This window comes from Morchella importuna, assembly GCF_003444635.1.
Source record: "Morchella importuna strain M04M26 chromosome Unknown Morimp01GS026, whole genome shotgun sequence".
Classification (NCBI taxonomy): domain Eukaryota; kingdom Fungi; phylum Ascomycota; class Pezizomycetes; order Pezizales; family Morchellaceae; genus Morchella; species Morchella importuna.
Genome location: NW_025763423.1, coordinates 48,084 through 72,362, shown reverse-complemented (window position 1 = coordinate 72,362; position 24,279 = coordinate 48,084). Strand labels below are relative to the sequence as shown.

The window sequence follows — 24,279 nt, the reverse complement described above, 5'->3', positions numbered from 1 at the left end:
TTGTGAGAAAACCTTGACCGATTTTGTTTGCCCGGGTCTTAATTTCTTAGATCTTGGTAACCTTGTGTATCTACTCCATGCAGAACCTTTCTCGACTATCTTAACAAAGTAGAGTAGAATGTTTTCAGTTCATAGATATATACCTCCTTCCTTGTGCTCTGTAAATGGAGAAGCCATACATCATGTATTATCACTCGAATCACTCGAGCAACAGATAATTCGTTCGTGTACGCAATCCAGGTTTGAAGAAATATGCAGATGAAAGTGGAATACATACTTGAGTGGTGTTACAAAAGCTGGTAAAGTAGTAAACTTCAACCTCCGTAGGTTTCGAACACCCGTCGAGGTTTACATATAGAATTCAACACAAACAATATGTATTCTTGAGTTGTAAAACTAACTCGGGATGTGCATATATATATCAGAGAAATAATATTAAAATAAACTGTGAATATCCCCTGTGTTCCAGTGTCGGATTAGAGGAGCGTATATTATAAATATGCTGCCTGTTCATAGGTTATCACTCGGGAAAGCAATACCAGCTAGCATTATTGATTGATTGATAAATCACTTGCTGTCCTCAACCCAGTGGCTATAATGCCAGCACTGAATCTTTTCCAAGCTGGCGAAAGTGAAGCCCAAGAGCTGTCATCCAGGCCAGGGGCCACAACGATGAGTAGACAACGACACGTACATTGTTACTGGCGTAAAATGTGCTTTATTAACCGCCTTGCGTCGTCTATTGCTCCTCCCTTCCTCCTTCTTACCCTTCGACTGTTATGCTATATTCAGAAATCTTTTTTTACTTAGCCGAAAAAATATACATATGGGAAGCTGTATCTCAATACGTCGGCGGCGGAGGTTTGAGGATGTCTTTCCGGTGATCTTCGAGGAGCTCGAGCTCCAGGTCCCAACGCCGGGGCCGCCTATCTGGAACCCAGCATGGCAACCTATCGGAAATCCAGCATGGCAACCTGTCGGAAATCCAACAGGGCAGCCTGCCCCGAACCCAGCAGGGCAGCCTAGTGGGAATTCAGCAGCCCCCGAAACCACGGCAGCCCCCGGGAGCCCAGTAGAAAACGTCGGCCCGAGCCCACCGGAGCTTTCTGGTGAGAGCCCATGGGAATATAACGGCAATCCTACTGACGGAGCGCCGGGGTACTATCGAGGAAAGGATCTTAGAGCCAAGGCTCGTAGAAAGAAGCATTACAGGCAGCAGAGGGGAGGTCTTGATGGAGAAGATGGGGAGGGATCTAGCGGACCGGCCGCGGTGGAAGATGACGGGGTAGCAAAGTCTACTCACTACGTCGAGCAACCAAAGGCATCTGGGGCGGCAGAAGGAAGCGGGGAGACCAGGGCCGGGATCACCAGGCTTGAAAATGATGTGGCGAACCCTCCCAAAGAGCATACATCGCCAGCAACGACCCCAGGGTCAAGTAATGAAGGCACACTTTCTAAGGGGAGCTGGGTGGATTCGGATAGAACACACCGTTCGCCCTATTTTAACCAAGCTCAGGCTGAGTTAGCTAGGGCTCTGATATCCGGAACTGGGCGAGCGAGTATCACACGTGACCCGACGTCGACTGCTAGACCTGATAGCAAGACCAGGCACATCGAAGAGGATGGAGAGGCCGATAGGGGGTCCTCTGCAGAAGACGGGCCAACCAGAGTCTTAGAAGACGGTGGGTCACCTTCTGGTAATCATACCCTTACAAAACAGACCTTATCTATGGGCTCAAACAGTGCTTTAGACGGAGGGGGGAGCCCAAGCCTTACTGATCAGTCTACGACTGCAAGGCCAGGGGAGGCAGCCGGGGATATTGCCACTACCGAAAGGGAGCCATCCTCGGGAAGCTCTGAGATCAATACTACGGAACCGTCTGAGGCTTTAGGGGAGGGAGGCTTGAATGTAACCACACAAAGCTCAAGTGACAACTTAAGCTCAGATGTATCTCGTGATGAGGAATGTATTTCGGAGGCTAAAGAGCCAGCTGCTCTGGGAAGCGCTTGAGAAGCTCTTTTTTCTGTTTTTCAATTGCGTTGTGTTCCCTATATAATTAGGCTATTTGTTCTTTTCAACAATAGACATTCATCTTCTGGCTGTCAAAAATACTGGGGATAGCTGCGCGTGCGTCAAGTCACTGCAGGTACGATTAGTTGGTGATTAATTCAGGTTTGTTTACGATTATGTTAACCCACGGTTGATCTAATGCGTTCCATGCTTTTCATATTGCAACTAGAACTGTTAGAGTTATTAGAGTTATTCGCTATTAGAGCCTGCGATAGCTATTGTAATAACTTAAAAATGAGCACTCGAGGGTTAGGGTTATTTTGGACAAGCGAAAACCAGACGGCCCGATCATTGGCCGGGAGGGTGCTTGTAATGCCAGCCCAAACAAGATGCAACGCCACGAGATGCGGTCTCGGAATAAAGTTAGCTCGTAGAGCTCACAAAACTAAAATCCGTGATTTCAAAGCTTGAGGAGTTCCTGATCACATGACAATACTTGTATTGAGACTTTGTTGGATTATGGGCACACTGGGAGGGAAAAGGGCACGTGTGGGCTGTGCTATGCTGGGCACGGGGCTTATGTAGGGACATATTTCTCTGAGAGAATCTCGTGATGCTAACATGTACCACTGTACTAAATTAAGAAACAACGGAGGAGTCATCCTCCAATCTAATCAGAGGAATGTGAATGTGAATGTTTACATCAAATATTATCTCCGTAAGGCCGAGATCGAGAGCTTACTAGTGCGTTAACTGATATCTTTATCTATAATTGATAAATTGCTTGATATTGGAGGGGGTTCTGAATTAGTATCAACACATGAAGAGGGTGTTTCGGCGACAATTAAAGGAAACCAATTGCCCGAGATCCTCCCTTCAGCAGGTACGCACAATTAATGACTGCCCACCCCCCAACCCCGACCCCCATATACAAACACCATGGGATCATCTTCTCCACCAACGTATATACCAATCTAACATACAATCAATATCTGGCGTCCACTATACATACACCAAACAATCCCCGGTTGTAAGGCAATCAATCAATTGTATTCGCCGTCCACAGTACAGTCCCCATATTTGTGTGGTGGGGTGTGTGTATGTACCAATCACTCCATCCCCGGATCACAGATTCCTATTCCATCCATCTCCCTGGGGAAGGGAAGGCTGCCTGCGAAAGAATATAGTGCTGTGCATACGTATGTCGGCCCGCGCGCGACCAAACCAACCAACGTACTGAGATCGGACCTGTACCGGCCCGGGTGAACTGCTCGTTTCCTTCCTTCCCGTGATGCATGGAGTGGGAGTGGGAGTGGGAGTGGGAGTAGGAGTGGGACTGGGAGTGGGAGGTGTTGAGATGGTGGTCTGGCTCGCTCGGCCTGTCATCCGAATGATCAGATGTGATCGAGGAGGTATACTTGGTTAGTTATCCCATTGCATTTATATTTACCGAGCTAGAAGAGATGCTGGTTCTGGGTGCGATGGGCGGAGATGGTTAACCGAGTAGGAGATGCATAGGGGATACAGTATGAATATATTAAAGCATATTATAACGCTGGAAGTTTTATCGCAACCGGAGCGTGAGTGGGATGGAGTGGGATGGAGGGACGCCAAGGACAGGCAGGCCAGAGCTCGAGGCAAAAAAAAAAGGAATTAAAAGTGATCAACCGATCATTGATCGCTAAACTGTTAGCAAAAAGAAAAGAAAAAAACCGCTACATACATATCTCCGGACCCCCCCTCCCCCCTAAACTAACTAACTAACGTGCGTTGAGCAACAAGAACAAGAACAAGAACAAGAACAAGAAAAGAAAAGAAAAGAAAAGAAAAGAAAAGAAAAAGGGTTGCAATCTTATCGTATGATTCAATTGAAATTCTGAAAAAGAAGAGGGGATAGAAGGAAAAAAATCTTTTCCCGTACACAACAGTGGAGGTTCGCTGTGCACGTCTCTCGGAAATAGCGTTTCAACATCGGCTGATGTTTTTCCCTTTTCTTTCTCTTGCGAGCAATTGGCAGCGTGTTGATAGGTGGTGTCTCAGGGACGAAATCACAGAGAGAGGGGAGAAGAGGGAAGATGTAGCCCTACGTCCCTCTGCATGACATGGCGTTCAATACGGTAAAATTGTGAGTCCTAGTATGTATACATACATATACATACGTACTCGCGACCAGCAACAAGAACCCGAAAATGCACGTCCTAATCTGCAATTTCCATTGGAGTAGAAGTCAAAAATACACCAAAGACTTGCAGCTGCATATTCGGGTTCTTGTTGCTGGTCGCGAGTATACACTACACGGTACCCAGGTTACCCCAAGTACGTACATATGCAAATACACATAATGTACTGGTCATTCACCCTCCCCCTCTCCCTCTCCCCCTCTCCCTTCATCTTCCCCCTCCTCACGCCCTGCAGAGCAAAAAGAAAGGAGGAATTAAGGAGATATAACACTCATAAACCAAACACCACTTTCCGGGCGATCAGCAATCGTGAAAATCCTCCCTCACCGCACGGGTAACCGCACGCGCCCTCAGGCGAGAGTCCTCCCTTTCCTTTCCTTGATTTCTTCCTAATAGGTAGATAGATACACATACATACATACGTACATTTAACATAAATGTTATAAAGAAAAAAAAAGGAGGGCAGGAAAAAAAAACATAACAATCGTCTGAAACATTTTTTTTTCGCTCTCAATTTTTTTTTACCCTTTCCGTGGCACGCACACGGGCCGGCGCCGGACCAAGCACAACAGCCAGCTGTAGAAGGGGGAGGTGGATGGTGGAAAAAGTGTAAATCCTCTGGTTGTGGTATTAGACTTTGTTCTTGAACCAGGAAGCACCGGCGTGTGTGCGTGAGTACAGAGGGATGGAGGGGGAGTGTGGAGTGAAGGTTGTGGTTCCATAGCTACTACTAGGTATGTAGGGCCGTAGGGCAGGTGAAATGATAACGTATACCACATTTCATTCCCTAGCCTGTGTTGATGCCATGAGGATGTTTCCCGCGTGCTATGCATGCGAATGCAACCACCCATCTCCTCCACCCCCCATCCTACTCCTCATCCTCCTCAATCCCGCTATCAAAGCATACCCGCCATTTCTTGAAGCTTCTCATTCGATATGGCTCCTCTACCACAACCACCGCTTTTACCTACTTGGGCGGCGGCCTGTGTAACGGTATGTATATCTCGGCCATTAAGACCTGCATGGCGCAACGCAGCCCGGATTTCAAGGGCGAGAATCCCGATGATGCGGGATGCTGCTCTCACGCGCCTTTGCTCTAGTTTAGTCATGGTTGAATGAGCGCAATTGCGGGGAGAGCGGAGAATTTATGACTACTGTTTAAAAGCCTGCCAATATGCAATATTTCTAGTGCAGCTTAATGTTAATGCTATGGGAGTCGGCACACTCTAGATTCTCGAGATCTATTGATAGTACATACTAGAATTCTCTCCTAGCCTATGGTGGATACATAACGGTAGACAGTAATAATACCGCTCTAGCCCCCTCATCCCCCGATCATGTAGTACATGATTACAGCCCAGGTCCTCAATTGATCAAAGTACCCAGAGGAGGTAGATTATGTACTCAAAGACCAGCCCCAAGCCGGCTCTCAAAAGCAACAAGCAGCAAAAGGAGATTTGGGTTACTATACATAACCAGAAAAGAAAAAAGCTCTACCTGCCCAGCATGACATGATTTGACATGACCTCCCCCCCCTTTTTTTTTCTTTCTTTGCGCAAGTTGCACAGCGGTCGTTACCGGTGTTGACATCTCCATGGGAGATGGAGATACTACTTATGTACTCTACTGTCGATGGCGGGCTGGGTACCCCGCGAATGATGTATTGTAGATGGGCACATTTGTACTAGTGGCCGGTAGCGAGGTACAATACTAGTAAGGGCAGTGGGAAAAAAAGGAATGTCAGATCGTGGAGGCTTGGAGGCGTAGTTATAACATAACGTATTAAGATATCATAACAGGCCATCTCGATCATCAATTTCGCCAAAAAGCCCGAGACCGAACAAGAACCAGAAAGTTGAGAGAGAGAAAAAAAAAAACAGACGTGAAAAAAATAATAATACAAAGCAGACCCTGCCCTTCAAGTAGTAATACAAAGAGAAAAGAGAGAAAGAAACAAAAACAAGAAAAAATGCAATTACCACTACTATCGATCTTCCATACTCGTAAAACAATAATAATAAAAAAAAAGGACAATCATTAACCCGTGTGCAGAGTAAAATAAAGACCAAAAAAAACAATAAACGCCGCTAGCCCCCGGTTGCGTAAAATAAAATAAAAAAGAACTGGAAAAAATAATGCATGCTAGGAAGAAAAGTAAATAAAAAAACTAATCGTGTAACGTATCCTAACCAGTTCGAACAAACGAGATCCTGACTGCCATGGTGGTGCGTATGTGTAACTCCGGTTTACAAAGCAAATAAAAACAAAAAACACAAAACATATAGAATAACAATAAACAATAAAAAAGAAAAAGTATTCTGGTAGAAGTCGTGAAGGTTTGTAGAATTGTCGAGTATCTAGCAGATACCCGCAAACCAATTATCCCAATCATCATGAATCCTCGGCTGCTCCCATCGAATCTTTGGCGCCTCTACTCACGCACACCCCATCAGTACACACCCCACACAACCAAACCGGGGAAGACTTGGGCTGCGCATACCGTCAAAACTCACAGCGTACGTCTCCCCGTAAACGCTCTCCACGGGGGTGGTCGCAAACTCTGAGAATGTCTCCATCCAGCTGGAGCCCTCGGCCTCCTCCTCGCCAATGCACCGAAAATCCAGCGTAGAAGGTTTCTTGTGTCGCTGCAATGTCATTGTTCCACGCCACTTGTGGGTCTTTGAGGTCTCGAAGGGTTGCTTCATCTTTGAGATGATCTTCTTGCGGCGAGAGGAACTTGTTGTGGAGCAGGAGGAGGAGGAGAAGAGGGAGCGGAGGGAGGACGTTTTAGAGCGGGTAGATGTAGAGGAGGAGAGAGTGTGAGTGGTGTAGGAGCGCTTGCTTGCGAAGGAATCGCGCCGGGGGTGTGGGGGTGCACTGTATGGTTTTCGACGCCGTAAGCTGGGGCGCAGAGAAGGTGTGGATGACGATCGAATGCTGTTGAATGTTGTGTAAAAGTCGTGGGGTTTGTAATATGATGATGATGATGATGAAGGTGTTGAGCTGCGCATTCTAACTAGCGTCTAGACTTTATATTGAGTATGAATGATGTATATTTGCTGCAGAGAATATCTAGCAGTAGAAGTGAAATGATGAGGATGTTGTAGGTGAGATATATGTAGGGTAGTAGGTAGGTAAGAATTTTGTAGAAACCTAGGTCACAAATATAACAATTCGATATGAGTAATAATTCCAATAATGGGTGGAGGGGAGTGAGAGCAGGAAGGAGGGGCGGGGGGTGGATGGAGGGCGTCCAGTGCTTATATAAGACCACAAACTTCAGCACCATATCCGGATTGGACACACGTCACCCCAACCGGTACTGCGCAAAAAAGGGCAGAAAAAAAGCAAAGGCCAGGACCGATTGTAGCATCAGAAGGGAAGGGGGGGGTGATGGTTGTGGGTGGGTGGTGGTGGTGGTGGTAGTGGTAGGTGAGGTTGTAGGGTGGACATACTCTGCCTACAAGAGTACATGAGTACTACATGGCCTGCCAGCACGGCACATCATAACTCATCTGTCTTCTCACCTCTTTGGCAGAGTAGATAGAGTACCGCTTGCCTACATCTGTAACGGACTCTCTGATTGGCCCAGTTGGTTGGATTGGTTTGACACCTGCCTGTCCTGCCCTGACTAGAGTAGGGGAAAGGACATGTAGTTAGAGAAATTAGAGCAAGCATTGTACCTACTCTACCCTTCTCTACTGATCTACTACGGTAGAGTACTGTACCCCTACTACATGTAACTATCCCTACCACTACTACCATTCTGAGTATTCCTTCCCAGCTGAGTGCAACCCAACCAATTGCATCCGACCAATCACAATCAACTAATTCCCTCTAGATTTCAACTACAGCAATTGATTTTCGTGCGCGCGCACATGGGGAAAAAAATCTCCATGTGGTTCATTCAAGAAGTACGTCTCCCATCCGTGTGAGTGAAACTGACCGCTGGACGGAGGAGGAGAAGGAGAAGGAAGGGAGGAACGAGGAGGCTGCAGGTGTGTGCTGTATGTAACAAAGTCAGTCTTTCACTTTTTGATTCTCTCCTCCGCCCCACCAACAACAACGACAACGACAACGACAACGATTACAATGCTCTTGCTAGGCCATTGAACAATGGGGAACGGAGCTGAATAGGACGTATGTAGGTACATACTCTACACCCCCCCCAGAAGGAACGGTGCTGCTAAACAATCACCCTATCCTTCTCTGCTCTAGTCCTCAGTCATTGTGCTCTACTCTCGGAGTCTCTAGCTAGCTATGGTAGTCAATGGGGCTCAAAGTTATTCCGGGAATCAGCGAAAGAGATGATGCGACATCCCACCTACAGCACCCAGAATTCCGATCCCACCTATCCCGGACATCAATCGGCGAAACCTTCACGCCCACGCCTGCGTCCTGGGCAGCGTCCACAGCGTCCACAGCGTCCATACCTCCCCCCAATCCATCCACACATCCCTCCATACATGCTGACAACGAACGCTTTCGTCAACGCAAACCAGGTCGTGATTGCAAACGAAACGTCGCTTAGGGATCTCATGTCGTTGAAGATTGGTTAAGCTGCTTGAACATGTTTCAGGCGCTACCCCCCCCCCCCCCCCGGGGCCCTAGGTCATGCCATATCGGGATCAATCGAGACAAACAGATAAGTAGACAGATAGCCAGAAAAGTAAATACACATAATAATATAATCACCACCAGATCCGTCCATTAAATAGCGGCCCCATATACCTCAATAGAAGAACGAGCGTCCGCTGCTTAATGGGATAGAGATATTTCGGCTGGAGGCGAGAAGAGAAAAATTAAGCCGAGAAGCAGAGTCAGTTGCTGATCTACAATACTCATGATCGCCCTACCTAACACCAAATAGTACCATTGCATACAATAGCTCGCCTCCTCAAACCCCCGAATAGAGTTCCCCAAAACTATCACAGGCGCTACGCGTATCAAGAAGACCTGTTTTCCCTCTCCATCGATATCAGTCCTCTGACTTCCAACTCAATCCTTCCAAACCTACAAACAAACTCTACCCCGCTAACTATTTACGTCCACCTCTTGGCACACGCCCTATCGCTCCTCGCCTTCCTATTGGTCGCTCTATCTATTGGTGACACGGGTCACGACCACTTCACTTCCCACAAGAAAATTCATGATAGTGCAGTATGTATGTATGTAGAGCACCTTTTCTATGTATCTACTATCGGCAGCCTCCCGAATGCAGTCCATCCGCTGCTTACTCTGCAGTTCTTCTTCCCTTTAAAAACCACATCGACATCTCCGGCCTGCCGAACTAGAGCATGTACCTTCTCTAGCTACCGAGCTAGAGCAGAGTAGCGGGCAGGGTTCTTCACCGATGCAATGGTGAATGGGAATTAAGCTCTCCGCACGCACCACCCCCATCATCACTACTCTACCATCACCACCCCCCATCTTCATCCCTACTTGAAGTTAGGGGTGCGCGTCATGTCACAGGCCTACTCAAATACCTACTGTAGGGTAGCTAGCTGGTGAAGGCAGAATCTTCACGACATACATACATACCAGCCAGAACCAAAGACACCCCCTTCCCCCTTCACTTTCCCTTCCAAGACTACTTGATACTCTGAATCTCCCTTCTCCCCTAGCTAGTCCCCGATCTATGTAGAACACAAGTAATGAAAAAGGAAGGAAAGAGCAAGAAAAAAAGAATGGTAGCCAAGCCTTTCCCAGGCAGGGCACTGACTACGTGTTCCACCGCCGGTGGAGGTGCGGTGAGGCTGATACTCGATACCTCGGGAGTGGCAGGAAAGGCGGTACTTCTCTTTGGGCGTGGGTTCGAACTGCCGGATGGATGGTAGGTACAAAGTGGGGGGTGGTTGTGTAGGTGTGAAACGGAGGTGGTGGTATTCGCGCTGTCTGGAGGAGTGATGTGGTGGATGTCCACAATAGTAACAACTTATGGCCTGGGTTAGGGTTAGGTTTATTCGGGACGTTGGGAACCAAAAGTGAGCATTGACCTCACCCCTCCAAGCCAGACTGGATCGATCTGCACAAAGAGTTCGTCTATCGTCCACCATCATGTACTCTACATGATCATGTATCCCAGCACATACAGACATGAAACAAATACCCAATGCAGAGGGATGTATTTTTAAACCCACCGTTCTGTGGCCCGACATGTGGTCTCACTCGAGGCAAACCGGAATCGCTCCCAGGGGAGGAGAAGAGAGAGTATTCTTGTTTTCTGTCTAGATTTGGCGGGTTTAGATGTTTCTAGAATCGTTGATAGTCGTTGTTGTAGGGTGGGTGGTCCGGCCTGCATCTGAAAACCTTGACATTGAGTTGATATTGACCAGAAAAGTTCAAACCGGGCAGCGCACTAGGGCACCAACCAGTGCAGTGGCCATTCCCCCCGTTAGATCTAGGAGAAAGGAACTGGCACCCCTGCTGCTCCTCGCACGCATGCACATTACATTATGTGCAGAACTATATAACAAATCCATATACTCTACTCGGAATTTCCTCCAACCCGTCTGTTCTGCAGTCCTGTTTTTGACATTAATAATCACTGCCCGAGATTCCCACTGGCCATGGGCCGCAAGTAGATAGGTTTCCTTTTTACCCCGCGCGCGCGCTGCGCTGCCCCCCCCGGTGCACTGTCAGGCGCATTTGTGATGCTGTGGGGCGATTGTTTCGTCATTGTTTCTGCCGAAGTCGATTCTGTAATATACTCCAGTATTTTACTGAGGCCCTGTTTTTTTTTAGGGGGCGGAGAATAGCCATTTCTTCCGGGGGGACGTTGGAGTAGATAGGTGGGATGGTGATGATGGGAAATGATAGAAATGCATGAACGGCGAGGCTGGGCGTAAGCTATGATGTAAGTTGACAAGGGGGTTATGGCGCGGGTGATGGTAGAGTATATCAGGGAATGTAACTGATCCCGCCTCAGTGACAAGATTTGTGGTTATCGATATCATTGATCTAGCTAGAGGGATCTACATTTGGAAGTGTAGAGTAAGCAAGATGATAACCGATTATCTATTCATCTACATTCATAATCATGATCATGATCATAATCGATTATCTATATACCCTAGATCTACGAGTAATCATAGCCACGCCCGCGCCCCATGATCCTGATCATACCAGAGTAAAGGAATACCAATCAACCAACCAAACCCAGCATCCCACCAACAATGTTCGCCGTACCCAAAAATCTTCCCCAAGGCTTACCAAATTACCCAATAATTACCCCCTCTCCGCAAATACTCTCTCACCCCGCCCCCCCCCCCCTTTCGGATGCCTTACCTTCTCCGACACTACATCCCCGTACAGTTTCAACCCCATCCCAATTGAACTCCTGCAACGCTACAAGCACACCCGACAAAAATGTTTCTCGCTCCCCCGTCCACTCAAACCCCTGCTTGCCCCCGCAATGTTTATTCCAACCACCTGTCTCATGAGTCGAACCAAACCCTAACCCTGGCACGTCCGAGAGATGTCGGCCACGCTATCTACACGTTTGAGATGGGGGTGGTGCTTGTTGCGCCATTAAGCTTTCCGCTGCTGTGCATGAGGGCAGAAAATGAAGGCCAAAAGCAAAAGAGATTGCTTTGCTTTTTGGAGTGAGGGGTTTCTATGGGGGTGGGTGGATGGGTGTGGGTAGGTGTGGGTGAGCATGGGTTGGTGACTTGGGCTTGAGGTGGTGGTGGGTTGACTCTTGAGGCTTTGGGGAGGGGGCGATTGGTATGGCAGAAGTGCAGGTACGTATATGTACCCAGAGTACCCATTTGAATACGTACTTGGTACCTGACATGTGATTATGGCCTATGGTTTTTAGGACACACACACATACTTGCCCATACGAGTGGGACATGACTCTGTGCAATTCGAGTGATTTTGTACACACAGCTAAGGCTTGTGCTTGTGAGACGGCAGATGATGAAGAGGCATATTCTTGGGAACATGCGGCAATGGGCTTTCGTGTGAGTTAAACCATGCAATAAGGCTCATTTCAATTCATAACCTTCCGTTGGCTAAGCAAGATATATATGTAACTTATACATACTCAGTACAAACATGACATGTGACCTTCAAGGCCATGGGAAATAACTTGTAATCAAACCGAGCAAACCTTCCCCCTTCCTTAAAATTGTAGACGATAGGTTGCAACTTCAAAAGGTCTCAGAGAAATATTGATACTCGACACCTTTTTACCGCCTTCCTCATTATGCTCGATCTCTACCTCCTCCAGGTCGTCTTCAAGAAGATTTGTCTTGTATGCGCATTTTACCGGCAATTCACTAAGGGTTTGGGGATGATTAGTACGGCGCAATCAATTGTAGGATGAGGTTGTGCATACGTGGTGATACGAGTGCTGGCTCTTCCGCCCAAGCTATCATAGAATCGGAGAATGACACTCTTTCCCTTCCTTGTTGGCAAACCACCGGTGGAAATGTCTTCGTCATCCTCGCCGCGCTTAATATGGTCTAGTATGATAGCTGGTGAGCCGGATAGGCTCAGGGTACCTAGCGACTTCTGCGCGGCTACAGCATGGGAGGAAGCCATATGACCTGGGCATATGGGGTTATTGAATTCGGCTGCTGTACGGACCGTTGTCTCACCAACAACACCCTGATGGGGGAGAATAGCGTAGCGGAATGTGTGGCGGCCCATGTCGGCGTGTGCATCTGGTGCCTTGGGTGCTCTGTTCAATGTTAGGGCAGTTCCCGCAGGCGAGTTCGGGCCACTTACCTGATTAAGCTCAATCTCATCACATTACCGACGGTTGCAAAGCCGTATCTGATGCGTTTGTCAGCCTGGTTCTCATGTTTGGTCACACTTGGGATTACATACTTGCAGTCGTTGAGAATAGAAACACCAAAGCCATGTTCAGATAAATCGGCCCATTTGTGGCAGCAAACTTCGAACTTTGCCATATCCCACGTTGTGTTATAATGTGTTGGCCGTCTCACAATTCCATATTGAGTTTCATATGAAGCCTGTAAACCTTAGTATGTTTTGCAGCGGGGTAAATTGGAGGTTTATAGCTTACCTCGGTATTGTGTACATCAACTGGGAATTCGACCTTCAGGAACTTCTTGTCCTCTTGCCACTCAATTTCGTTGTCAAACTCAACGTAAGTTCCTGCTCCGCCGACAGCAGCTTGAAGACTTATCGTTGTCTTAATCCAGCTGTGTTTACTGATCTTGGTCTCGACAAGAACACTCGCCTTTAACGGCCCGGTCTCAAGGACTTTAACGTGGCCCGGGGGAAGTACTTGGCGGGTCTCGAGGTGGTAAACTTCGACCTACAATATGTGAGCGCAGATTCAGGCTCAGGCATATATAGTCAATTCTTACATCCCACGCCTGCCAGTAAAGTGGTTTATCATCCATGATAACAAGTTGGTTAGCTTTCTTGCCTTCAGCGACAATTTCACGTCCACTGGCACGGTCGATCAGACTCGTGATGGCGCCTCCTTCAATTTTCACCTTGAGACAATCATTCTCAAGCACAAACACATCCTTGGAGATTTCGGCAACTAGACGCTTAATATTAATTCCAAATCACAATGTATATCAATCTGAGGTCCTTACCTGAAACCGTAGGAGACGCAGCATCGATATTTTGAACAGTAGCCAAGCTTGAGTCAGTCGAAGTCAAGAAGGCATAACCACCCTCGGTCCCACCCGCACATGCCTGGCTAGCATATTTCAGGGCTTCCTTAGGTAACTTGACAAGCTCTGTCCGAGGCCATTGCAGAGTATTAATTCCAACGAGCTCAGTATCAGGTCCCCCCGCACTCTTGACTCCCAATGCCTCTGCCGCTTCTTCAAGAAGCTTGTGCCCTCTCTCAAAAACTTCGGCATAGAGCTTTTCTAGAATGTTAGAATTGTAGAAAATCAAGAAATATAACGGGTGGATACCTTGTCAGAATCCCGATAGCACATCTCGATGCAAGATCCTGGTAGACAGTCATGGAATTGGCACCTAAAGGTTTTGTTAACGAAATACCACCAGAATATCTAGGTAAAAAGCTTACAGGCAGATGATCTCCCATAGGTCGTCGATATGCTTCTTGGGATACTTGTAATCCCCTGACTTTAAGCTTGCATAAGTAGCTAGCATCTCCAAACTCCTCATTAATATCTCTGAACGTCTGTTGTTCTTTTTATTGTTACTTTGAGTTGTATAGGTTCCTCTGTGAAGTTCGAAATAGAGCTCCCCGTACCAGGTAGCAAAGTTCTTAGAGCCCTTCTTCTCCAGACGGGAAAAGAAATCATCGACAGAGTCACCCATCTTTACGCGGGGCAGCAAGCCAACTGTGTCGCTGATTCCACGACAACGGCGGAGCTTTTCTATATGCTCGGCTGTGGGGCCACCACCGCCATCACCATGACCAAAGACAAGAAGTGATGTTGCATCATTGTCCATAGATTTGTGCTGTGTGATGGAGCGTTTGACATCCCCGAAATGTGCTTGTGCAGTGTATCTATGACCTGCTGTTAACCCTAGTCAATTTAAATCGAAGGGACATTCTTACGTTTCACTGGGAGGCATATGGCATAGAACTTGAGATCCATCGAGGGCAATCCAGTTAAATGTGGTGTGTGGAAACTTGTTGATATTGTTCCATGATAATTTCTGGGTCATGAATCTCGTCATTCCCGCCAGTCTACATAGCTGAGGTAGCTGTGAACTATAACCGAACGTATCTGGTCTCTGATAAGCTTTTGTACGCACATGCTGTAGAGATCCGCCTTACCAGGTAGCCAAAATGTGGTGCATCTCTCCCCAAATCTGCTTTGGAAATAGCGTTGCCCCAGGATGAACTGCCTTACCAAGCTCTCTCCTCCAGGTAAATTCGTATCATGCTCTACCCAGCTTCCACCAATGTATTGAAATTTTCCCTTTTTGACGTTGTCACGAACCCTCGCAAAAAGCTTTGGATAGTACATCTCAAGCCATTTATACTGCTGAGCCGAAGAGCATGTGAAGCGGTGCTCGGGATACTCGTCCATCAAGTTGCATTGTGAAGCCCACGAACGAGCTACCTTACCTGTCTCCCCCACCAGGTTAGTGCTAATATGATAATCGAAGATTCATCCGTACGTTTCGTTTCATCAAAAGGCCAGAGCCAGCAAGTATCGATATGGCAATGCCCTGTAGCAAAGACCAACGGATCGGTGTCGGTATCGTAAACCTTTGCCGAATCGACCTTGTCTCCGATATATCGTGCAGCAATCTTACGACACTTTGTGATAGAGTCCTGACAGCCCGGAACGAATGTATTCACGATTTCGTTCGCAATTTGAGTTGCTGTATGCGATTCCTACAAGATCTATTAGATGTGCTTGAACCCAAGATAAACCGGGGAGCGAACCCAAGATTCTCCAGAAAATTCACGGCCTGCGTCCCCAAGGATCCAGTAATCAATATAAAGTGCCTGAGCCTCTACGTTAGGCGCTACAATATCGGCTTTTGTTAATTGGAAGCTGCGGGGTCGTATGATTAGTAAGAATTCCATACAGTTAGGATATTCTCGGAAGTTATACTAGCGGTTCATATCAGGCGGCTGGATCGTATCTCCTCCCATCGGATTTCCGAACATTCCATTGCACCCAATCTCGACATAAAATAGGTGTTCCTTCTCGTCTCTCCAGGATTCGGAAAGTAACCAAGAGACACGTTCACCGCCCCCGGTGAGACCTTGGACGGGCTCTCCGTCTTCGGTGTAGAGTAGTCCTTCACAATTGGAATCCCAGTGAAATTCAAGACGATCGTATTTGTAGAGTCTGGAGGGAATTTTGATCTTGATCTTGAACCAATGTGTGGACCAAGATGGGCCAAAGCTTTTCCCCTTACAGGTGGGTTTGAAAGTAGCTAAAGATTGCTTTGTGTGAGCCTCTTATTACACGCGACAGATTCAAGGAATAAAACCTTTGATAGCTTCTTTAAAAAGAGGCCTCGCAAGATCGGGAACCGAGTAGCTCTCAAGCTTCACATAATCCTCAGAGGACTCGGTATCAAAGTTCCACATTGAGCGGAGGTTCTGGCTCTCATACTGGCCATGTGCAGTGAACTGCTTAATTCTGTCCTGATAGATTGAACGAATTTGCTGGCCTTTGGGCTCGAAGTTAAGTTTAGGATAGCCGGAAGACTCGGGTAGAACCTGACCACCTCCCATTGCTGCTGATGCTACAGAGAGGATGCTTTGAAGGGGGTTCGTCGGTTGGTGAGAATGACCGCAGCTTCACCAAAGGTGAGTGTTAGTGAAACGATGCCAGGCTAGGGGTGAGTGGGGGAAGGCTGGCTATGTATACTGCAGGCAATTGATGGTGTGGGCATATATTTGGAACACATGATATCAAGGGAGGAGGGGAAGTTGTGTGAGGCAAGAGCTCCGAGTGCCAAGCTTATGTGCAGGGGTAGCATCGCTGAAAAGGTGGGGAAAGCTGGGTTAGGGGATGGATAATTATAAGAGAACAGAGTTTAAGGAAGTGGTAACAAACCCGTCCATATCGAAGATTGTTCAAGTATCGTGCTAGGAGTCGCCTGTAGCTTTACCAATTGCTCTCAAACCTCGCAAGTCGTGCTAGAGCCAAGCGATTAATGAGATTTGGAGCTTTGGTGAGATGGATGGAGATGAAGCAGAGTTAGAGGACGAGACCTGAGATGGGGATGATGCTAGCTAGGTGAGTCCCGAAACTTGTGACTGAGGTAACAGTGGCAGTTCATGAGCTATTTAAGCTAGTGGAGCTTTGCACGTGATTTATACTCTAACTATGTGTGGTAGCAAATGTAGAAATATTATTGTGCGTTTTACCCCACTTCCCCACATACTTTACCCAACTGCATGCAGGGACGGAACGGTGTAAGCTTGGAGGAGGCGACGAGATGATCAATCGGATGAAAGACCTGTACATCGCTTTCCCCGCAATCTTGTGCTACGCATAACTGCCCGAGCAGAACGCAAGGGCTGTTCAACGAAACAGAATAAGTCTCAGAATATACATTCCAGGTAAGCGGATCCGCTCCCCTTATCCACTCAATCGCTGATATATGCGTGCAATCGACCGCCCATCATCAGAGGAATCGCAATGTATGCAGTTTTGGCCTTGGATGCTTACTCACTTGAGAAATATTTACTGAAGAATGCCTCGAGCACTCTAATGTGAAATCAATAATAGATGGAGCTTATCAATAACTTTAAATTGGTGAATATTGAAATATATACAGATTTGGTTGTGAAAGGATTTGGGTGTGAAACGATACTTCGATTGTGAATTTATAACCAAAGCTTACGTTCCTTCCCTGCATTTACACATAGCTGTCCCTGCTAAAAAACTGTCCGTCACTTCGGTAGAGATTGTGCTGAGCGTGAGCGTTTGCCTGTTGGAAGACGGTATAATAGCTTCCAGCCTTCCTTCCTTTATAAGGGTCCACTACCTCTATTCATTCTTTCGTCAGGCTAACAGCCGTGTCACTTCAGCGAACTAGGACGTAGCGAAATAGGATTTGCATGTTTCCTTCCTTTCCTTTCTCCAGCAAATTTTTGGCCAATCAGTACCCGTCATTTAATTGTGAAATTATATTCGTCCTGACTTTTTATATTATAGGAGATAGGAGAATAGGAGATTACCCCAAATGGAACTGATCGGCTCAGGATTATAAGCTCAATGCTAAGTAACTAAAGACAAACTGAGCGCCGCACTGAGTGCTCACCACGAGCGTCTATTCGAATAGACGGAATGAGGTTGGAACCGTAGGATGTTTACTCTAGTCATCCACCAAGTATTTGAGCAGAAAACACGGTTACGCCCCCAATGGCTCGCATTCAAGCATTATTTACATAATATGCGTGTAAGCTTTATGATCCCTTCTTACCGACGTCACGACGGACACTTACTGACCTAATAACCAAGTAAGCGAAAAATATTCATAATGCTTCAGGTCTCGAGTGATGTTTTATGAAGGAAATGATAAAGTGCGAATGGAGAGCGCGGTTAAGGTAATGATTCCTGTGGGAATATATTTATCACTCAATTTATCAATTGTAGTGTTTGAACATTTATCCTAATCTTTGCCGTGCATAAAGAGTCTGTTCTGGAAAGACTCATTGACACAAGAAACTTTTACAGACCAGTCTTCTAGGCCCATATTTCATATAATACACTACAAAGATTATTCTGCTCGATACCACAACCACTCCTCAAACTCCTCACTTCCAAACTGTATACCCCCACCTTTTTTCGGCTTCGACGACCACTTATTCGAAGTTCCCGCTAAAGTATGACTCTGTGGATCCTTCACTAACCCCTTAATATGGTCCAATCTCTCTGATATATCATCTGGCCCTTCGCACTCCTCTTTAACTCTTAACGCCAACTTTGCGAAGGCTTTAGCTCTTGGATAATCCCCATGAATGACACAAATCCTCAAGGCTTCATAATACGTTGTATAGAGAGTAATATCATTTACCCCCTCCTCCTCCCATAGATTAAGTATCCTCTGGCAAAACCCCAGAGCTTTCTCTGGATTAGACCGTATGTATAAATCGGATTCGATAATCTCTTCCATGGAACGGATATTACGGCGGCGGTGGTCGCTGGCTCGAATCTCGTGCAGATCGTTCGCACAGAGGGCACAGAGGCACTCAAAATCGAAGTTCATGAGGAGAGTTCGTTGGCGGTCTTCACGGGTGGATTTGCGATCGTTTTGACTGAGATAATTGATTGTTATTTCCGCTTCGGGAGAAATCTCATCTATTGCATAAACGCATCCTTGAGAGATTGTGGGGTTCCAGGAGTACATTGCGTTCGGGATCTTTAAGCAATGATTGTTAACACTGAAATATTACTGGGGATTGCAGAGGCTGGCTAACACAACTGTGATTAAATCTTGAGCACACCAGAAATAATCCTGCCGCTACACTATCAGCGCCCAACTGAAGACTGTTCGTTTTGAATATGCCCAGGAGTGGTGGAAGCTTTCCAACGAAGCAGTTATGAAGTGACGAAATGGCTTGCTGATTCTTGCTAGAGAGCTGCGCTACGTCTTTGTCAATCGTAGCCTCCGTGCCACCGATGCCGTCAACTGTAGCTCCATCTATGATGAATAGTGGGAATTCCGATATTATTAGATCGCCACGCGAGAATGTCTTTGTAGCCACTACGCCCAGGCCGGAACTGGGGATGGGAGAGATTTTGTAGAAGGACTGTGATTCTGACATTTTGGTGTTGATGGCGAGAGGCTCAGTTGGAATATGAGGATTTAGGCATTCATTTTCTTTTGGTGTACGTGTGCATTCAAATCCGCTGTGGGATGCCTGAATATCACGCAACAAAGGATCAGCTAGTGTCCACAGCGACACCCGAGCCAGGTTTCATCCCTTCTCACAACCCAATATCCAAAGACGAAACAATACATGAATTAACACCCGTACTCGAATTGACTACATCACACTGTCATATCCTGCCAAGTTGTTCATTCCGGCCCCCACCAAAGGAAATACGGATGTTATATATCCACACCCTGCCCATATAATTGTTACCGCTTCCTTTAGACCTCATAATAAAGACTTGGATTATATTATACACATGCACACCATGTATATTTGTGGGTATGCTGGTAAGGGGCTCAGGATAGCCATGCCTATCGCAGGATTAGAGCAGAAAATATGTACTAATGGACTTACATCCGTCACAGCATATATACAGGTACATTTATGTGCATGTACATAGTACGTGCTTAGTACCCTGGATTACCCCAAACAACCTACTGGCCAGTTCTGATGTCCCTGCAGTGCCTCTGAAGAATTTCTCAGAAATTCGTACGGGAGACGGATGGGCCGCTTGGATGAGTCAATTGAAAGCTAATAGTTTGGATATCAACCTGCCTGTGGATATATTGGTGGCCTGCAGGGTGAGCGCGATTCTAGGAGCATAAGATAGGTGACTAAGTCGTTTACTATATAAAAGTGACAGTCATATAGAGACTGAATGGCTGGGTCGTTTAAAACAGTTAGTTATATGAGTCCTACCGTTAATGCTCAAGTCGAATGTTTCCTGTATTTGGCAGGACGCGTACGCCGTACTGTGCATGGCGCGCTACATACATGTATGGAGGTACTTGTACATGTATTAACTTCTTTTATATAGCACTATTTTTGTTTGGGCTTGATGGGAACGGGGTGTAAAGTATATCTATTGTCCATCTCTTGCCGCGTCCAGCTAGACTCAGAGCCGCATCCCGCAATTTACGACGCAGGCGAGATGAAGATTTAGTACATAAAATCATCCGTTGTGGTGTAATGGTTAGCATCAGTCGCTCTCACCGACTAGATCGGGGTTCAATTCCCCGCAACGGAACCATCAAATAGCATCTATCGGCTGTTCCTCCTACTAAACGTTGGAGAACGACCTTTTGTTTTGTTATTTTTCGAGTCGAATGCTAGAAAAATGTCTCTCTGGAATTGTAGGTACAACACCTGTCACTGTATAAAATAACTGGATGTTCACAAACCGAAACACAAAATACCTGAAGGAAAATATTTACCCAGACTTGACGACATTTTCTTATCCTACACAGCCTAAAACCTAACAAATAGGACAGACTTGATGTGTGACATCTGGTGTTAGTATGGAGATGTAATAGCTCCAGCGGGCAGGACGTCTATTCGTCTAAAAGACTAGGGCGCATAGCTTCTTAGTGTCTAGTAACCTAACGAGACGTTGTGGAGCATGCGACCGCACTAGTTTAGTCACACCTTGTCCAGGTGGATGTATATATTCAGGATATTAGCACAGCAATATTGGTAATGTTTCGAGGTAATTTTTCGAGGCCACGCAGATATCGTGTGGAGTTGTCTCTCTACACTGTTCACCTATCTCTGGGACGTGCTTCATATTCTGAACGTCTCGGGTACCAATCAGAATCACAAAATCCGCATTCTTAGAAGGTTTAAGTGGAGAGCCATCCCCATATACATATATGCTCTCCAGAGTACATATGTATGTCATATGGATTGCGGCCCATCAACCGTGTCGAGCCCGAAGGTCAAGCTCCGAAATGCATGTCCTTGGACACAGTTCGTGGACCAAAAAGCACGCATTCTATGCTGCAAATATAGAAGTATGAGAGGATTATTGACTGACCCATATGTCCTCGCTGTGTATGACACAAAATCACCAGCGAGTCAGAGCGCCCTAGCTCTAGTTCCTATTATTAAAGATACAATGTCTGGTATGAGAGAAACAGATAGTGTGAGGCATGATTACAATCGATTAGGTTTTCGCCTCTAATCGAGTCAACTCACCCTCCCAGACCCATCAAATCATACTCATGATTGATGGTATAAACTCATACCTATTCGATTATTCTGATTGATTACAGGATTATATCTTCGGCCTTTACGGCAGAATTTCTTACCAAAATTGACCTTCGTCAGGTTTATGAGAGGGGAAATGATTATTTGCCGGTCATATTTCATGGTTTGACTGTCTCTTTGGACTTATATGATTTAATCGATTTATTGCAAAAGACTAATCATGATTATGATTCGAAATGTCGCCCCTAATCGAGTCTAATCAAATCAAATACTCGATTTTTGTACTCGATTGTAGTCAACTCATGCCGCACACTAGAAACAGATACTAAATTAGAGAAAGCGCTCGTATGTCCCAAGTCACTTGGTTTGTAGTACAATTTGAGGAGCGAATAAGACACGGTGTTAATCCAAGATTTTTACACACTAGAAGGACTCTAAATCAGTCTACAATTGCGGTTCCCTTCTTTTACTGCTCTTAAATAACACAAATTACTTGGTCATTTCATTATAGAAACCTCAAGCTCTGCGATTTATGTTGCTAGCTGTCGATCTGTTAACGAAAAGAGTATGTGGGTCATGGGATATCACTCGGTTTTCTAATGGTGGGGTATATATTTTGATTTTTGGAAAGACAAATTTATGCTGCGTTCATGCTTCTACTATATCTTCATCACTTGCGTCACTGGTAATTGGCGCCAAACTTTGAAATATGATTTGTTCTTCCCTCTCGGGGGTGCTTTTTTGGAGTTAGCGTTCCGGAGTCTCATATTTGAAGTTTGAGACACTTTGGCCCATGGTCCATATACTTTGCCACTTGAGGGCGTGAGAGGTTTGGGCGAGACTGAATGTTTAAGTCATTTACTCCTCGAAGTAGCCTGTTAAAACCCTTAACCAGGGAATAGCCGGGGCGAATTTTGAAATTCCTAAAAGGTGGAAAACTAACAATTCGGCTAGGGACGGAGATATTAAAGAGTAGAGAGGAGTTGAGGATGAGGGATTATCTCATCTCTCTCTAGATATATATGTTGTGACGGACATGCGAAACAAGGTGACTTATGAGAGTGTTTCTCCCGACGTGGATTCCTGAAGGTTGTTTCGTGGTTGCCAAGGCTTGGGCTGGGTATTGTGAGGCCTCGGCTAAAGTGGTAGGTAGGACTGGTAGAGGCTACAGTCATATGGTGCTAATCTTTGAGGGGAACAAGCTCGTTGACATTGAGTTTTGATCTAATTTGGATCATGGTCCATCACTCGAAATGTTTACCGGGCCTGAGCGAGTTCTTATCTAGATTTGTTTCTTATCGATATATCTCGGGACCGCGCACCTAATATTGAACTCCACGTCTGATAGCGATTTTGGCATTCAGGGAAAATGTAATCCTGCGTATATGCATGCCCATAACCACTAAGACTCAGGCTCCCACAAGAGATCTAAACCCCCGAACGACACCAAGAGAAGAAGATCTAAGAGACAGAACGAGATAGAAAATTAAAAAACTAAATCTTGCGCACCGTGTTCCTTATGTATCCTGATACTGTCACGCATTACTCTTTAGCCACCTGCGCCACACCGTGATTCGGCATGTTCCATAACCTAACCCTAGTGCCAAGCCACTAATTCAGGTTTCTAATAATAGGCGTTCGTGGGGGTCCGTCATGCATAGTATTGGGTACAGATCTCGAGCAGGCTCGGGTCCTGGGGAAAAGAACCCAAGGCGTTCGAGCTCTAGAGTATGGCTCGAGTTTACTATATGCCTATATAGGTAAAGACAACCATATACCTTTCAGTTTTAAGTAACCCGGGGATTTGTCTTTATATTTTCCGGTTGATGTGGTCCCTAAGCACGTAAAGTGCATGTTATACTGTGCATGAATTGTAAAGCAGTATTATCCCCGTATGTAATGACAATTCCAGTCACAGCATATCACTCGCTCGATTGTGCTAGTGATAATCCATGAGCAATATATTAATCTGGGGTCTTGGCAACGCGCGCAGATAGATCAGGCAGGCAAGCAACCAGATCCATAACAGCAAGTGTAGTACGTGTGCCGATGTGACCGGTTGCTGAAGATCAAGAGGTGGGTTGATTTACCTACGCAGCCGCCCCGATTACTCTACGTCGCTCGATACCCCTATGTACCTTATTTGGAGATGTTTTGAACCTGCCATCGGTTTGGATCTAGCTTTGTAATTCTGCCGCACCAGTGCTAAAAGGACCGGCTGAGATTATCTTTCTGATATAGTGCTTTCTGGTCTCTATCTAGGTGGTTGGTTGCTCCCGGTGACGTTGGTCGGTGATCAGGATATCTATGCGAAGAAACGTCATATCAAGCTCGAGTACACCGTATTTAAAGCGCACAGGGGTTTAGGCCGAGAGAGAGGGCTGACTGGGCCAGATTGGGCGCGGAGAATTAAATATTCATGTAGCCGGGGAGATTAATATTGTCGAGTGATAATTCATGATTCAACTGTGGTGCACCTTGGGGGCTAGGATGCCTTATGCCTGGGCGACACTATAATCCTTCTTAGAAGTAGATAATAGAAGCGGGTACTAAAATATAAAATCGTAGTTGATACGGGTGCTGCATTGTTTGACGGTTGTTTCAGCCATATCGTCCTAGATCTGGAGATGAGGTGTCGACACGTCTCCACACCGTATTAACGCTGGTAGAAATTAAGCCGATATGAATGTTTGGGACTACATACACACCTGGCGTATATTGCACTGCACAAACACCGCCAAAGAAACAGAACACCAATAAAAGATTCGAGGCGAGGT

General features: G+C 46.2%; 5 protein-coding genes across 5 annotated transcripts; 2 read left to right on the top strand and 3 right to left on the bottom strand.

Moving 5' to 3' along the window:
- Positions 1 to 826: 826 nt before the first annotated feature.
- On the top strand, positions 827 to 2,011 carry LAJ45_07779 (uncharacterized protein; the record flags this gene model as incomplete). The annotated part of the gene is made up of 1 exon (XM_046117334.1): positions 827 to 2,011. One exon carries the CDS (start codon positions 827 to 829, stop codon positions 2,009 to 2,011), a length of 1,185 nt encoding a protein of 394 aa, XP_045969319.1.
- A 4,537-nt stretch (positions 2,012 to 6,548) lies between these two features.
- On the bottom strand, positions 6,549 to 7,202 carry LAJ45_07778 (uncharacterized protein; the record flags this gene model as incomplete). Its single annotated transcript, XM_046117333.1, has 2 exons — positions 6,549 to 6,622; positions 6,692 to 7,202. The coding sequence occupies 2 exons, from the start codon at positions 7,200 to 7,202 to the stop codon at positions 6,549 to 6,551; spliced, it is 585 nt and encodes a 194-aa protein (XP_045969318.1).
- Positions 7,203 to 8,087: 885 nt separating this feature from the next.
- Positions 8,088 to 9,485, top strand: LAJ45_07777 (uncharacterized protein; the record flags this gene model as incomplete). Its single annotated transcript, XM_046117332.1, has 6 exons — positions 8,088 to 8,105; positions 8,329 to 8,335; positions 8,410 to 8,745; positions 8,999 to 9,010; positions 9,062 to 9,355; positions 9,436 to 9,485. The coding sequence occupies 6 exons, from the start codon at positions 8,088 to 8,090 to the stop codon at positions 9,483 to 9,485; spliced, it is 717 nt and encodes a 238-aa protein (XP_045969317.1).
- Positions 9,486 to 12,316: 2,831 nt separating this feature from the next.
- LAJ45_07776 (uncharacterized protein) lies at positions 12,317 to 16,693 on the bottom strand (the record flags this gene model as incomplete). The annotated part of the gene is made up of 16 exons (XM_046117331.1): positions 12,317 to 12,473; positions 12,533 to 12,877; positions 12,925 to 12,972; positions 13,027 to 13,172; positions 13,226 to 13,480; positions 13,533 to 13,714; positions 13,770 to 14,046; positions 14,100 to 14,163; positions 14,216 to 14,665; positions 14,717 to 14,888; positions 14,939 to 15,232; positions 15,286 to 15,505; positions 15,557 to 15,668; positions 15,729 to 16,056; positions 16,114 to 16,424; positions 16,686 to 16,693. 16 exons carry the CDS (start codon positions 16,691 to 16,693, stop codon positions 12,317 to 12,319), a joined length of 3,369 nt encoding a protein of 1,122 aa, XP_045969316.1.
- A 1,664-nt stretch (positions 16,694 to 18,357) lies between these two features.
- LAJ45_07775 (uncharacterized protein) lies at positions 18,358 to 19,405 on the bottom strand (the record flags this gene model as incomplete). Its single annotated transcript, XM_046117330.1, has 2 exons — positions 18,358 to 18,999; positions 19,058 to 19,405. The coding sequence occupies 2 exons, from the start codon at positions 19,403 to 19,405 to the stop codon at positions 18,358 to 18,360; spliced, it is 990 nt and encodes a 329-aa protein (XP_045969315.1).
- Between the last annotated feature and the right edge of the window lie 4,874 nt (positions 19,406 to 24,279).